The sequence below is a fragment of the Ziziphus jujuba genome, chromosome 7, assembly GCF_031755915.1.
Source record: "Ziziphus jujuba cultivar Dongzao chromosome 7, ASM3175591v1".
Lineage (NCBI taxonomy): Eukaryota > Viridiplantae > Streptophyta > Magnoliopsida > Rosales > Rhamnaceae > Ziziphus > Ziziphus jujuba.
The window spans coordinates 13,887,756-13,901,148 of record NC_083385.1 but is presented as its reverse complement, the minus strand read 5'-3'; the positions used below and the strand labels follow the sequence as shown (position 1 = coordinate 13,901,148).

The 13,393-nt window shown below is 31.4% G+C and overlaps 2 protein-coding genes across 5 annotated transcripts; both read right to left on the bottom strand.

Moving 5' to 3' along the window:
• Positions 1-548: 548 nt before the first annotated feature.
• Positions 549-5,066, bottom strand: LOC107424933 (adenylyl-sulfate kinase, chloroplastic). 4 transcript variants are annotated; one of them, XM_060818665.1, is made up of 8 exons: positions 4,864-5,066; positions 4,421-4,644; positions 3,381-3,552; positions 1,969-2,118; positions 1,745-1,863; positions 1,534-1,618; positions 1,327-1,373; positions 549-994 (listed from the first exon to the last, which is right to left on the bottom strand). In XM_060818665.1, the coding sequence occupies exons 2-8, from the start codon at positions 4,514-4,516 to the stop codon at positions 896-898; spliced, it is 768 nt and encodes a 255-aa protein (XP_060674648.1). In that variant the 5' UTR covers positions 4,517-4,644; positions 4,864-5,066; the 3' UTR covers positions 549-895. The 4 variants fall into 4 exon arrangements, with proteins under 4 accessions (XP_060674648.1, XP_015890316.3, XP_048322340.2 ...); XM_016034830.4 differs by having other exon boundaries at positions 3,381-3,521; positions 4,864-5,065; XM_048466383.2 differs by having other exon boundaries at positions 4,421-5,066.
• A 1,274-nt stretch (positions 5,067-6,340) lies between these two features.
• On the bottom strand, positions 6,341-10,137 carry LOC107424914 (BTB/POZ domain-containing protein At3g49900). The gene is made up of 4 exons (XM_016034805.4): positions 9,727-10,137; positions 9,505-9,574; positions 7,466-8,008; positions 6,341-7,311 (listed from the first exon to the last, which is right to left on the bottom strand). The coding sequence occupies exons 1-4, from the start codon at positions 9,858-9,860 to the stop codon at positions 6,592-6,594; spliced, it is 1,467 nt and encodes a 488-aa protein (XP_015890291.3). The 5' UTR covers positions 9,861-10,137; the 3' UTR covers positions 6,341-6,591.
• Positions 10,138-13,393: the final 3,256 nt, after the last annotated feature.

Here is a 13,393-nt window from a genome sequence, read left to right as displayed (position 1 = left end):
ATTTTTGTTCCTTTTTAAAACTACCATTTCAGGCCAATCCCGTCAAACTAAAATGACATTTCCTTATTCACCAAAGAAAAAGAATACGACATTCCTCAAAAGGAAATTTAAAAACCAAATTGAGATAACAATCCAAAATAAGAGAATATTTTTTGTGATTATCTTTACCTGTTTTAATGAGATTTTCCATGCCAGCTGAAGGTTGAATTTTTTGACAAGCTATATTGCAGGATCTCTCTAAAAGGTTCAAATTTTCAGTACTGGTGGGAGTATGTACTCTCCATTCACAATCCATATGTGGGATTCACTTTGCTTGTGAGTAGAATACCCCATGGAATATTGTGGATTTTTTTACTCTAAAAGATAAGAATTTTTTTTCTGACACCCAAACAAACATGGAAAGCGGAATGCCCAAATGATCTTGTCAATGCATTTCAATTGGCATAAGATGTTCTAAAGAGGTTTCCAGCTTTGGAGGCCATTTACGGGAAAACTAATCTTGATTGTGAAGCTAAACGGTTCTTGTAAATTGACTGGAACTTATTGAGTGAGGGGGAACAAATGTTTGTTGATACAAATAAAAATAGGCAAAAGCCTTCGTGATTACAAGCACACCAGATGCATTACAGAAATGTTTTATTCCACAACCAGATTCCTACTTACTGATAATTGATACAGTTCATATCCATAAAAGCCACATTATACATAACTGGCTTTCCAAAGACTTATTTTAAAATTAATCGATTGATTAATTACTTTGGTGGAACCAAATTTCACAGAAAACGAGCATTTTCTGAGTGGTGACAAAGAGCGTATTTTCACTATTGGAGCTACTGCTACACTACAAGGTAAAAACCAGTCCTTGCAACAAGAAACTGGAGGCTTTTTTAAGCTCTCAAGCCTGGAGATACCCTTTCTCCTCCAAGTAAGAAATCACTGTTTCAGCCATATCACTTGGCGATAGACAGTCCTTCCCCTTCTGTTGCAATGCTATCTGTAAAAATTAGCAGTGGACTCAATCTGTTAGATTGTAATATAAGCATATAGAAAAAAATATAGAAAATTAATGCAAGGAGGTAGTGTCACAAAGTCATTTCAAATATGCAAAATATGTGACGAAATTTCATATCAATCATTCTAGAACATAAACACAAGAAATTTACAATTTTTCACTCCCAAACGTTAGCTGATTAATGTAGGAAATGCTTACAATATGTTTTAGATTGGTAATATATATAGTTTAGCATGTTTTCATAGCATAATCAAATCTACACCAAAGTACATTTGCACATTATTGCATTATGTGAACTTAATTTACGGGCATACCTCACAATTTATTGGTGACTCATATGGATCATCGATCCCCGTAAAGCCTGCAAAATGCCAAATCAGATTATAAATTGAGAACTGATATCCAAAGGCATTTGTAGCCCCATGACCTGTTATTTTAGGATCAGATAAACCACACGGATTGAAAGAACAGAGACAGAAAGCCTATCTTGATTATCCAGAATTTTACATCCTAAATGATACCTTTGATCTTTCCTGCCCGTGCAAGCTTGTAGAGGCCCTTTGGATCCCTACTTTCACACACTTGAAGTGGCACATCCAAGAATACCTGTGGAACATGAGTTCATTAGTACAAAGAGCCTCTATCTGGTTTAAAGTATTTTACTTCACCGTGGAGGTGTGACAAACCAAAAGTGTGCCTTGAATTAAAATTGCCATATAGAGTATCAAAAACCTCAATGAAATCTCCTTCTGGCAGTAGGGAACGGCAGGCTTCTCGGTCCTTCCTGTAAGGAGATATTAAACTAGCTATGCAAATGATGCCAGCATCTGCAAATAGCTTTGCTACCTCACCTTTATTTTCAAAGGAAAATGGGAAAAAGAGTAAGAAATCATTAGAAGAAAATAAGAAGAATTTAAGGAACAAAATCTGTAACACATGAACTCCTAAAGACATACCAATCCTACGTATGTTTTCTGCACGATCTTCTGCTTTGAAACTAAGATCACTGTTTAGACCATGTCGAATATTGTCACCATCAAGGATGTAGGCCAGCTTCCCCCTCAAGTGCAAGGCTCTGCTCAAAGCACATGCCAAAGTGCTTTTACCTGCAAATAGAGAATCAAAATGGTGTATGTGCATTGATTTAAAAATAAATAAATAAATAAAAAGGAAGAAACGTATTGGTGCACAAGAACATTGCATTTAGGATTAACTTATAAATTCACGACAAGTTTCAAAGATTTTGTCTTGATTTCGGATATGTTAAAAATGTTTACCTTTGTCTGTTATTGCTTATGAATAATTCCATTGGTTTACATGTCACAGCTAAATCAAGGAAATACTTATGCAAAGGAATGAAACCCACATCAGGACGTTGATCAAGTCGTACTTGAGAAAAAGGACAGGTAGATTAGGCAAGGCGACTAAATGCTGAATTCCTCATCTTTTCCCAAAAAACTGAGGAAACAAGTTCAGTTTTGTCTACTTTTTATTTTCAATTAAATTAAAACTGTAGACTACACTCATAAATAGCTCCATCACACAGTGGAAAAAAATCAATTAAGTGGGTCCATGCTAGTGAGATGGTAGAGGCAATATGTCAAGTCATGTCCCAACTCTGACTCATGAAAAAAATAAAATTTAAAGAAGTAAAGAAGCCTATTACTCAAATAAAAAGATTGACAAAGACATTAAAGCCAGAGAACTATGACAAATAAAGTTAGATTTTAGAGCACATTTTCGTTTTGAATAGACATCATTAATAAGGTTGTAATGTAAGATGCTGACGTACCCCTTAACGAAAGATTGGCTACATGATTTTACAAGCTCAATAATTGCCATACAGCCCACTAACTTGATTAACCAATGCAGAGTTTGAGCTTATGTGTATACCATTAAATATGCAACCACGGGCTGATGATTTGTTGGTAAATTATGAAAGATATTTTTATCTGTTTCTCTAATGTTGTCCAGCAAATATAACAAAATAACATCATAGTTTTTAGGCTATCATGAAGAAAGGATAGAAGCATACAAATGGTGATGTATACAGGGTGGACTGTTATACAATTTACGTATACAAAAAACACTCAAAAGAAGTTGGAAATCCGAGTCAATTTATGACAGCATCTTTCAAGATGGAATAAAGAAACTCTCCTCAATGGCTATTGGCACATATAACATGATGCTACAAGTGAGTATACAATCAGCACAAGTAACATTGCTTAATATGTAATCATAAATCACATAACCTAAGATAACAGCATATGCACTATCATTAATTAAAGTTTATGTGATCCGCACATTCTAACTATATATACTTTCACATATATATTAAGGCCAAAAATCTGAATGACAATTAACAAACCTGAACCACTGAGACCAGTAATCCATATGACACAGCCTTTTTGCTGAAGTAACTCTTGCCTGTCAAGTTTGTCCACTGTGCATTTATGCCACACAATGTTTGTCGACTTACCAATGGTTGACATATGGCGAATGTCCTTACCTAGAAGGATTTTTTTGTAAATATCAGAAACCTATGAAATGAACCATGTGAGGACCAAACTGGCCGATAATGACATTTGAAGAAACTAGAATTGCAATAAGAAGAAGAAGAACAATTTTCACCGATATTTTCTTTAACGATGGTTGAGAATATTTAAGTAGACGTAGAAAAAAACACATCAACTTTCACAAAGATCCAGAATCACATAAAGACAACCTCTGCAAAATAAGCCAGGCTTTCTCTACCATTTATTACTCTTTCCTGAAGAATGCCCATCAAATATTTGAACTAAAAATTCAAATTTAACGAAACAATTTTGAATAAATTAAAAACAAGTATGCACGTTGAAAAAGCTGAATTTTCGGTGCCATACCTGATCAACTTGATTTAATTACCACCAAAGATCTTATCCTAGACAGTCTCGGAAAAACAAGCGCAAAGAAGGTGTGGAACAGGGTGATAAAGATTAGAAATGGAAGCCAAAAGTCCGACTTTGATTTCTTAAAGTTATGACTTTTCGATCTATATACATAAATATAATATTTATTACACCATACACATACAGACACACAATACTATTAATATCATATAATATATATAATATAATATATATTACATTTCAGAAAAAATTAACTATACTATTTGATCGGCATTTTCTACTGGTTATGCTTATTAAAATGATAAAAGTGAAAAATCATTCATTGTTTTATCATCGACCCGATTTCATTGACAAAAGAATAAAAACTATAACACTAAAACTTCAACAAAAACAGAAAACTGTTTTCTATTTTTCCAAAAAAATTTTGAAAAAGTTTCCAACAAAACCGTTTTCCGTTAAAAAGTTTAAAAAAAAAAAAAATAACAATCACAAAAGAAAAAAGAAAAAGAAAAGCCGGTACCAGAAATGGTACTGGTTGCATAATCCCCCATTGCCTTAACATGCTTCGAAAACCCCAAACTCCTTCTCCTTTCATTGTCGAACAATCCAATCGCATTTTCCGGCAGAAGCTTAACAAACCCTAGCTTCCCCGCCGAAAACGAAGTCAAAGGTCCAGATTCAGAGACCGACAAAGGACAGCGTATAAACTGTGTTCCAACATTCAGCGCAGCCATGTCCCAAACCCTTTTTGATTAAATTAAAAACCAGAGACTATTAAAAAAAAAAAAAAGGAAGAAGAAATTAAAGCAGAAAATATAGTAGGTGTTGGTTTTCTATATCAGCGGAAGCTTGAACGGTTAAGCGAACGTTCCGTAACCGTTTTTCGGTTAAACCAAAAAAAAAAAAAAAAAAAAGCAATAAGATCAACAAATTAGAGATTTTTTTTTTTTTTTGGGGCACTACCGGCATGAAATTATAGGAGAGATTGAGAGAGAAAGAGAGAAGAGAGAGATTGAAAAGGAAGTGGTTGCTTGGAAGATCCCAGAGCTTCCATTTGTAAGATTAGTGAGCGCGCAGAGAGAGAGAGATAGAGAAGTAGGTGGTGGTGGTGTTCTTTTTTTTTTTCTTTTTTTCTTTTTTTTTTTAATGTTTTTTTAAGCAGGAAAGAGAGAGTAGAGAAGACTCCTCGCTGACAGCCCGCCTTAAGCGGATTTCTTGAATTAGTTAATACGACACGTGGACTGCGTGGCCAATCATCGGTGCTGCCTACTCGCCACGCGCTCTATTTTTGTCGTGCACTATAATTTCCACGACGCCCTTCAATTTGTAAAGTCTCCCTACGAAATTAATTAATTAGATTCCCTCTGTTGCGAGAAAATCTTCTATGACACCGTGGTTCCACATCATATCCTACCACTCTTTATTGCCATTTATTGAAATATTTACCATATTTTTTTGTCATATTAAATATTAAAATATTCAGTTCACCATTCTTCTTAATTTTTAAAAAAAAAAATTAACCAAAATTGTCTATATAATCAAGCGTGTATATATATATATATATACACATATATATATATAAAAATTGTCCATCACAAAAAGTGTATACGAAAATCGTATAGTTTTTTACAAAGCCATATAGAATTTTTTTTTTTCTCACTTAAGAACGTATTAAGTAAATTTTACTAATATGACAATCAAACATTGCTTAGCGCCTTTTTTTTTTTTTTTTTTTTTTTAAACTTAAGTCCATGACTTGGGTTCAAACACGTCACCAACTTCTTAGCTGATGCATTTGTGCTGGTTGGTACCAATCTTTCACGTTGAAGGGGGTTGGAAGTAAAAAGGCTTTGTACATTTTTGTTAAACATTATTATTATGCTCCTTTTTAAATAATGATCATTGATAACATAATTTATATATATATTTTTTTTGGATAAAAAACATAATTTATATATATTCAAGCAGTGTGCTGCGCGTGTTATATATTTATATCATTAGATTAGATTTAGTAACTTGGAAAGTTGACTCATTGTTGTTCGTGCTGTCTGTGCTGCGTTAAACTTAATTTATAGTAATAATGATTTTCATATTTCATAGTCCGCATATATGCATCGTCTTCACGTCTTTTATATATTAGATGAGATTATATATATTGTTGCCTATATACTATACTCGTCAATTAGAGTATTACATATATGGCTAGAATATAAAAACATGGTTTACCTAATATAAAATATTAATTCCTTTTCAAATGAAATCTAGCAAAGTATACAATTATATTAATTAAAAATCGAAGCTAGAAAAAGCAATAAACAATTAAAAATTGAAAAAAGAAAGGGTAAAGAGAGAGAGAGAGAGAGAGAGAGAGAGAGAGAGAGAGAGAGAGAGAGAGAGAGAGAGAGAGAGAGAGATAAGCTAAAATGTGATGGGATCAAAACTAATTATTATTTAACGAAACGAAAAAAGAAAAAGGTTAAGTAGAAATGTATAACGTTCCTAGCTCACATTGACAAAAGTATTAATAATTATGAAAACATTTACCAGAAATAATAAATAATGACAATTTTGAAAAGAAAAATGGCTATTTTGTATTTTTCTATATATACTTAAAAAGTCAAAGATCTTTGATTATCAATTGATGAATATAATTAAGGTTGAAACAGAGTTTGATAGCTCTTGCTGTTTTAATCACACTCTTTCACATCTCCGATCGCGTCCATTTCTATCCACCTTGTTCAAAGTTTTACTCTCACCAGCACAATCATCCAATTCATTACTCTGTACACCAAACGCCTTCTTCAATCCATTAATCAATCTCCTGCTAATCTTCTTGGTTAATCTCGGAGTCCCAGCTCTACATGACGTTGACGAAGTTTCTTCCATTTTTCTTCCTTTTGCAAAGAATCGAAAGCTCGCCGATGAAGCAGACATTTTATCACCAATCGTTATCTTATTTTCAGTTCCAATATGGAAGCTCGAGGACCGACCAGACCCCATCGATATGCTTTTCCTCTGTTTCTCAGATTCATCCAACAATTTCTTCTTCATGCCATTGAGTTCTTCCTCCAAGCTTTGGATTCTCAAGCTCGTGGCGTTCAGTGTTGCCTTGAGCCTCTCCGATTCGCGTAGCGTTGCTTCGCGCTGGAGGATGGCGCCCAATGTGATTGGGCCTTCTTCTTTGCAGTCTTCCTGCGGCGGAGGCGGACGATGGCGAGATTGTGTGAGAGAGGTGGAGAAAATGCAGCGCCGGGTGTTGAGCTGCTCAACCAACATGGCTCGGACGATGAATCTTAGCGGCATTACGGGGTTTTGAACTGCTTCCATGAGGATTTCAGCAGAGAGTTTGTTGCAGTCTATGGAATTGCATATTTGGATCTTCTGCTCCTCTGTTATCTTCTTACTGTGTTCCTGCACACGCTCACAAAATTACGAAAATTACAAAATTCAGAGAACAAAATTCGATTCTTCATCAAATAGTTGAATGATTTTTTTATTTTTTTTTTTAAAAAAAGAAAATTACATTTTAAGACGTGTTTTATTCTAATTACTGAAAATGTCTCACCCGGATATAAAAATCAACGAGCTTATAAACACCGTCATGGCTGGTAAAACGACGTTGCATTGCCTCCGCAACTATATGAAAATCCTCTGGGCACACCGTTAAGACGTTATTGAACCAATCAACTCCATCCACATCATCTTCTTCATCGCCACCGTTATCGTCGTCCGTCAGATTCATTGCTTCAACACACTTGCTCAACAAAAACGCTGCCGTTTCTGCCTCTGGAAGCAGAGACAGACACGTGCGGAAAACAATGGACGCATGCTGTCGATTAACGGCGATGACTTGGCGAAAGTAAGGGTCCGTTATTTGCACCAAGTTATCATCGCCATCGCCGTTAACCTCCGTCATTTCTAACAGCTCGGCTGCTGTTCTAAGAGCTGCCAGATTGAACGGCGTTATAACGAGGCGGGTCCCATAACAAAAATCAGCTACCAAAGTGAACGTTTCGGCCGAAATGTTTAAAGGCGGGGAGAGCGTGAGCTCTGTTACGGATTCCGTTAGTAGCCGTTTTAGATAGGTGCTCCTTGATGTTAAAGGCTCCTAATTAAAATTTTACAATAATAAATAAATAAATAAATATTAATAACCGATCGTTACTTTATCATTAATTAAACAAAATTAATTCACCGAAAAAGATAATTAAACAAAAATAGATGCATATATTTCAGTAAACAATAATAATCAAATTTTAGAAGACAAATAATATGCTGTTCCCTCTTCGTCCCCCCAAAAAAAAAAAATCGATGAGCTTTTTTTCATTACTTGTATTTATCATATTTACTTTTTTATATAACTTCATTTTAAGAAATATACTCAAAGATATATAATAAATTAATACTTGACAAATTAATATAATCTAAATATAAAAAAAGTAAGAATAAAATAATTAATGTAACCTTAGGTTTTTTTGGGTAATGTAATGTAACATTAGTTTTTTTTTTTTTTTTTTTCGGGTGATCTAATCAAACATTAGACCATAACTAATATTTGGTTACTGAATTGACAAATAATATTACTAATTCGATTCTAACATATATATTTACTAATACATGCCAATTTAATATGTTAAGAACCCCAATTTGATCCTATTATAAGGGCTGTTGAATAGGAATAATTATCTAGCAAATCAACCATAGTAAGAATCTACAGAAGCGGACAAGGAAATTCAAAAGATTCACCGTGGATAAAGAAATTCCAAAAGTTTAATTGTGAATAAGAAAATTGCAAAAAACAAAAAAGGGTGTACCAACTAAGATTCCACTTAATAAAGAGCTAATATTGGCCACGAGGTCAAAACAACCAATCCTAGACGACAGGTCCACTGGATATGGTGTACTAAAAATTTCCACTAAAGCTCTCAATATGTGGGCTTAATTTGAAGACGCACATTTGATGCTGACAACGATGGGTTAATGTCGTTTAGTTACCTAAACCAATGCTTGCTTCATAGTATAGTCTCTTACCTCTGAGCGGATAGACACGTGGCAGCTAATAATAATTCATACTCTGGATTTTCTGCTACTCTCTAATCAAGTTTACGAAATCACACAATTTTGGGGCCTAAAAGATCAAACTCGCCAAATAGATCAAACTCTCAAAAACCAAATATACCAGGCAAATCTTCGCTTGGCCTATTTCTGAATATTTAATCTATACATTTTCAATTCAGCCAAAGTTTGTCAATTTCATACGCAACTTTCCCAACCTAATCCCCCACTTCTTTCTGAATGAGAAATTAGTATCATCCCCTAATTTTATCAAAAACCTTGGATTGGCTTTTCATTTTTGCCTTCAGTTTTTTTCTTTCTTTGAAATTAAACTAGGATCCTTTGGCATTATTTTTGACTATGTCTTTGAGTAGTTAAAACAAAAAAAAAAAAAAAAAAGAAGGACAAATAAATTTTTATATCATTTTTTCCCCCAACCCAGTTGCATCCAACCATTTTTAAGAATATAATAAGCAAAAGCAAGCCATCAAAATTTCCAAGAAGAAGCACATCGAACACTTAACCGGCATGATATATAATCCAACAAACCTTGTGCAAATGGAAGCATTTTCCACCAACTCTTATAACAACTTCTGCTTTCCTCCCTGCTGCCAGTGACCTAGAAATTTTACATAATTGAAAACCCAAAAAAATTATCTACTGGTATATGAAGAAAACTGGTGGAGCAGTACAAAATTGAGAAACAAAATTAACACAGAATTAAAAAAACACATAAAAAGGAAATCATAAAGGGGAAAAAAAAAAAGTTACCATGCCTCCACTTTAGAATGGAGAGGTGTAGGCGGAGAAGAGGGAGTTGGGGAGAGAGAAGAAGAGGAAGAAGAGAACTCATATTCTTCTTCATAGATTGTCTCAACCACCTCTAAATTTTTCCAACCCTTCATTGTCCCCCTTTAGGCTTTAGCTTAGCTTCCGTCCCTTGAGATACACAGTTTTCCAAGAATTTTTTTTTTTTTTTTAATTTGATGTATTTAATTGGTGCTGTTATTGGCAGTAGGGTTTTTTTTTTTTTGTTTGGAAGGGTGAGGAATTCTTGGTGCTGGGGTTATAAATTTTGTGAAGGGGTATATTAAAGGCATGCATGTGATGGGTCATAAATGCTAGCCATAACTCCACCTTCAAATTTGTGCATTTTGATCGAATAAAAGGTATTTTTTGATTCTATGATAAATTTAATCTTGGCTATGTGATCTGGATGACCTTAATTAATTTGAAGTTTTCTTGGACTCCTAATTTTGATAAATTTTGCATACCTTAATTAATTTGGAGTATTTTTTGGACTACTAAATTTTGATAAATTTGAATTAGATGGGATTCTCTTGGGTAGGTCCATGGGAAGAAAACTTACCAAAAATAAAAATAAATAAATAAATAAACAAAGTTCCACGGGGTGAAATATTTTTACACTGGTACTAAATGTTCATCGGAGACCCTGCTTGTCAAATTAGTAGGAGAGCCTTTGCTTATCAGTCAAGAATGCACCTACATTGAAGTGTGGGTAGATGTGGGTAAACTGAGCTGCATACATTTTAACCGTACCATTAATACGAAAAAAAAATAAATATATATATATATATATATATCCCAGAGATCAGAGCCTAGTCACCCGTGGAAAAGTTAAATTTCAAATTATTTGTTTTTATTTTTTATTTTTCCTTCCAACGAAATGCTTCCTAATGAGGTTGGTAATTGATATTTATTACTTTCCCCTTTTTCTCCATACAAATTCATATTTCTTGGGATATATAGTCAAACAAATGAGAAATTAGTAACCCTTAACATATATATGGGAAACTGAAAGAAATTTTACTTTTTTTGGAGTAACTTCTAAATATGAACCAAGCAAACATTTATATTCATATCAATATAAACTAAGGAAAAATTAAATATTTAAAATATTACTAAAATGTAAAATTTAATTTTCCTTGGGTTTCTTTTTCCAAATAAATAAAACATATATAACAAATAATAAGTCTTGCAAAAAAGAAAAATAAAAGGCAGAAATATTACAAGAAAGGATCAAGAAAACGAATCAAACTATCATAGATAAATGAATGAAAAAAACTTATAGATTAATATTATGTTCAAAAAGTGTTAGAAAAATATATATAATTTATATATTTATATATTATGCCCAAAAAGTGCTACATACATTATTAGTGAAAATAATAAGTTGTTGGTCTAACATAGGCAAATCATAACTCAGTTCAAATGTAAATATTATATGAATAAGTATTAATTAGTATGAACTTATACAACATTAGAAATATTTGTAATTAATGAAGATCATTATGTCAAAAAAAATAGAAGATCATTAAATATATATGTATATCCTTTTTTGGTGATAAATGCATATTTATATTACATATGATGTTATCCCCCAAAAAAATAATAAATAAAGAAAATACATATATATGATGCAGTTTTTTTTTTTTTTTTTTTCCTTTTTGGGCTAAATATAACATATGATGACTATTGCATGATACAAACACTATGTTATAAACGTTTAATCGGTTATAAGACAAGATGTACCATAAAAGTATAAAAGTGAAGAATATATTATTTTGATGATTTATAATATGCAGTCAGCATTACATTATTATATATGTAAAACTAGTATATACAAAATGATTATTATTATTATTATTGTTATTGTTATTATTATATTGAATTGGATAGATTTTATTTTGTCGAATGAGTAGGTTCGAAGATTATATCTCTTTTATAATAAAAAATAATAATATAATCACACTATAGTAATGAAATTGAAACAAAGCAATATTTAGTTAAAAAATCAAGTTTTATTATCTTTTTAATAGAAAATATAATTAGGTTATTTAAATTATTTAAAGCATGTCCGTTCAATTAACTTAAATGATAAAAATTTTTTAACATGTTTTGATTAAATAGTAAATTCAACAACTTCCAAAATTTTAAAAGCAATGTTGCTTACGTTATTATTCTTTATATAATAATGTTGCTATAGATGATGCTATTTCCTTATATTCGTTTTATGATTTATAATATATAGTTAAAAAATAATTATGCGATATCCAATATACAAATGATTATTTTATTCTGTTATCTAACAAACGTAATCCAAGTTTTAAAAATGATTTGTATTATTATTATTATTACAGTAAAATTGATGGATTTGAACACTTCACGAAAAATAGTTGTAGACTCTGTACAAGGAAAAAGAATTTGTAACTTCTATTTATAAATAAATTGGGGAAAAAGTTGGAAACGTATTTAAGTGCCAAGTTATCTAATCAATTTCAAGATTTAAAATAAAAATAAAAAACGCTTAGGTTCAATGACATACTCAAAAAATTTGTCCGGAGAGGCATCGGCTGGTAGCAAAAATTATTACTTTTCTAAATAAAAGGTTTCAAATTCAAATCTCTCATCCAATATTGAAAATTATATATGTACATGAATGATAAAATATAAACTAAACTATTCATAATTGATAAAATATAAACTAAACTATTCATAATATAAAATAAAATCAATAGTTGTCTTCGATTTTTTTCATTTTTTTTTTAATGTTAGATTTTCATTTTAACAAATATTTTCAATGAAAATTCACAATAATTTATAAGAAAACAACTATACACAAAGAGGTTAATTTTGTTATCAACTATCACTTAAATAAAGAATTAATCATTAAATATGTTGGGTATATATATTTAGAAACTATCCTTTCAAATTAAAATTTAAAATAATATTTGTTAGTTATAATTTTAACAAACTAAAAATAGAAAATTAAATAAGATAATGACGTTTTAATAAAACAAGATATAAAGCAAGAAAACTTATTTATTCATGTAAAGACCAAATTAGACAAAATTGAGAGCGGGCGCTTTCATATATAAAGGATAGAAGAGTAAATAAGTAAAATACATATACACATATTTTTATTTATTTTTAATAAATTATCTAAATACAACTATTTATTTTTCCTGTCTCCTCCAATATAATTTATGCTTTTAAAGATATCCTACCATTAAAATTAATCTACTTCGTCAAAATATATATATACATATATTAAAAACAAATTGAAAATGAAAAATTTTGACGGATCACGTGCCCCCCGAACCCACCTAGGTTTGTCCTTGGTTGGATTCAAATTAAATCATAATTCTAAAATAAAAAAATTAGTTGAACACACTAAAATTACAGTAATGAAATTGAAAAGAAGCAATATTTAGTAAAGAAAATAACAAATTATGTTTATTTTTATTATATTTAATATAGAATATAATTAATTTTTCAAATTATTTAAAACATGTCAATTCAAGTGAGATGGCTGTTGTGATCGAGAACCCACCCTTTATAAGTTCCATTCATGGATTTGATGGGGTATCCGGTAGATTTGTCTAGATAATCAAATAAAAAATAAATAAATAGCTTA

Excerpts from the sequence above, each read along its gene's own strand:
- LOC107424933 (XM_016034830.4), bottom strand. The coding sequence starts at position 4,634 with ATGGCTGCGCTGAATGTTGGAACACAGTTTATACGCTGTCCTTTGTCG. Across the intron at positions 3,522-4,420 it reads TGCAACCAGTACCATTTCTG|GTAAGGACATTCGCCATATG; the intron begins GTACCGGCTTTT and ends AAATCCTTCTAG. Across the intron at positions 995-1,326 it reads AGTCACCAATAAATTGTGAG|ATAGCATTGCAACAGAAGGG; the intron begins GTATGCCCGTAA and ends TAATTTTTACAG.
- LOC107424914 (XM_016034805.4), bottom strand. The coding sequence starts at position 9,860 with ATGAAGGGTTGGAAAAATTTAGAGGTGGTTGAGACAATCTATGAAGAA. Across the intron at positions 8,009-9,504 it reads AATGCTTCCATTTGCACAAG|GAGCCTTTAACATCAAGGAG; the intron begins GTTTGTTGGATT and ends AATTTTAATTAG. Across the intron at positions 7,312-7,465 it reads TCGTTGATTTTTATATCCGG|GAACACAGTAAGAAGATAAC; the intron begins GTGAGACATTTT and ends GAGCGTGTGCAG.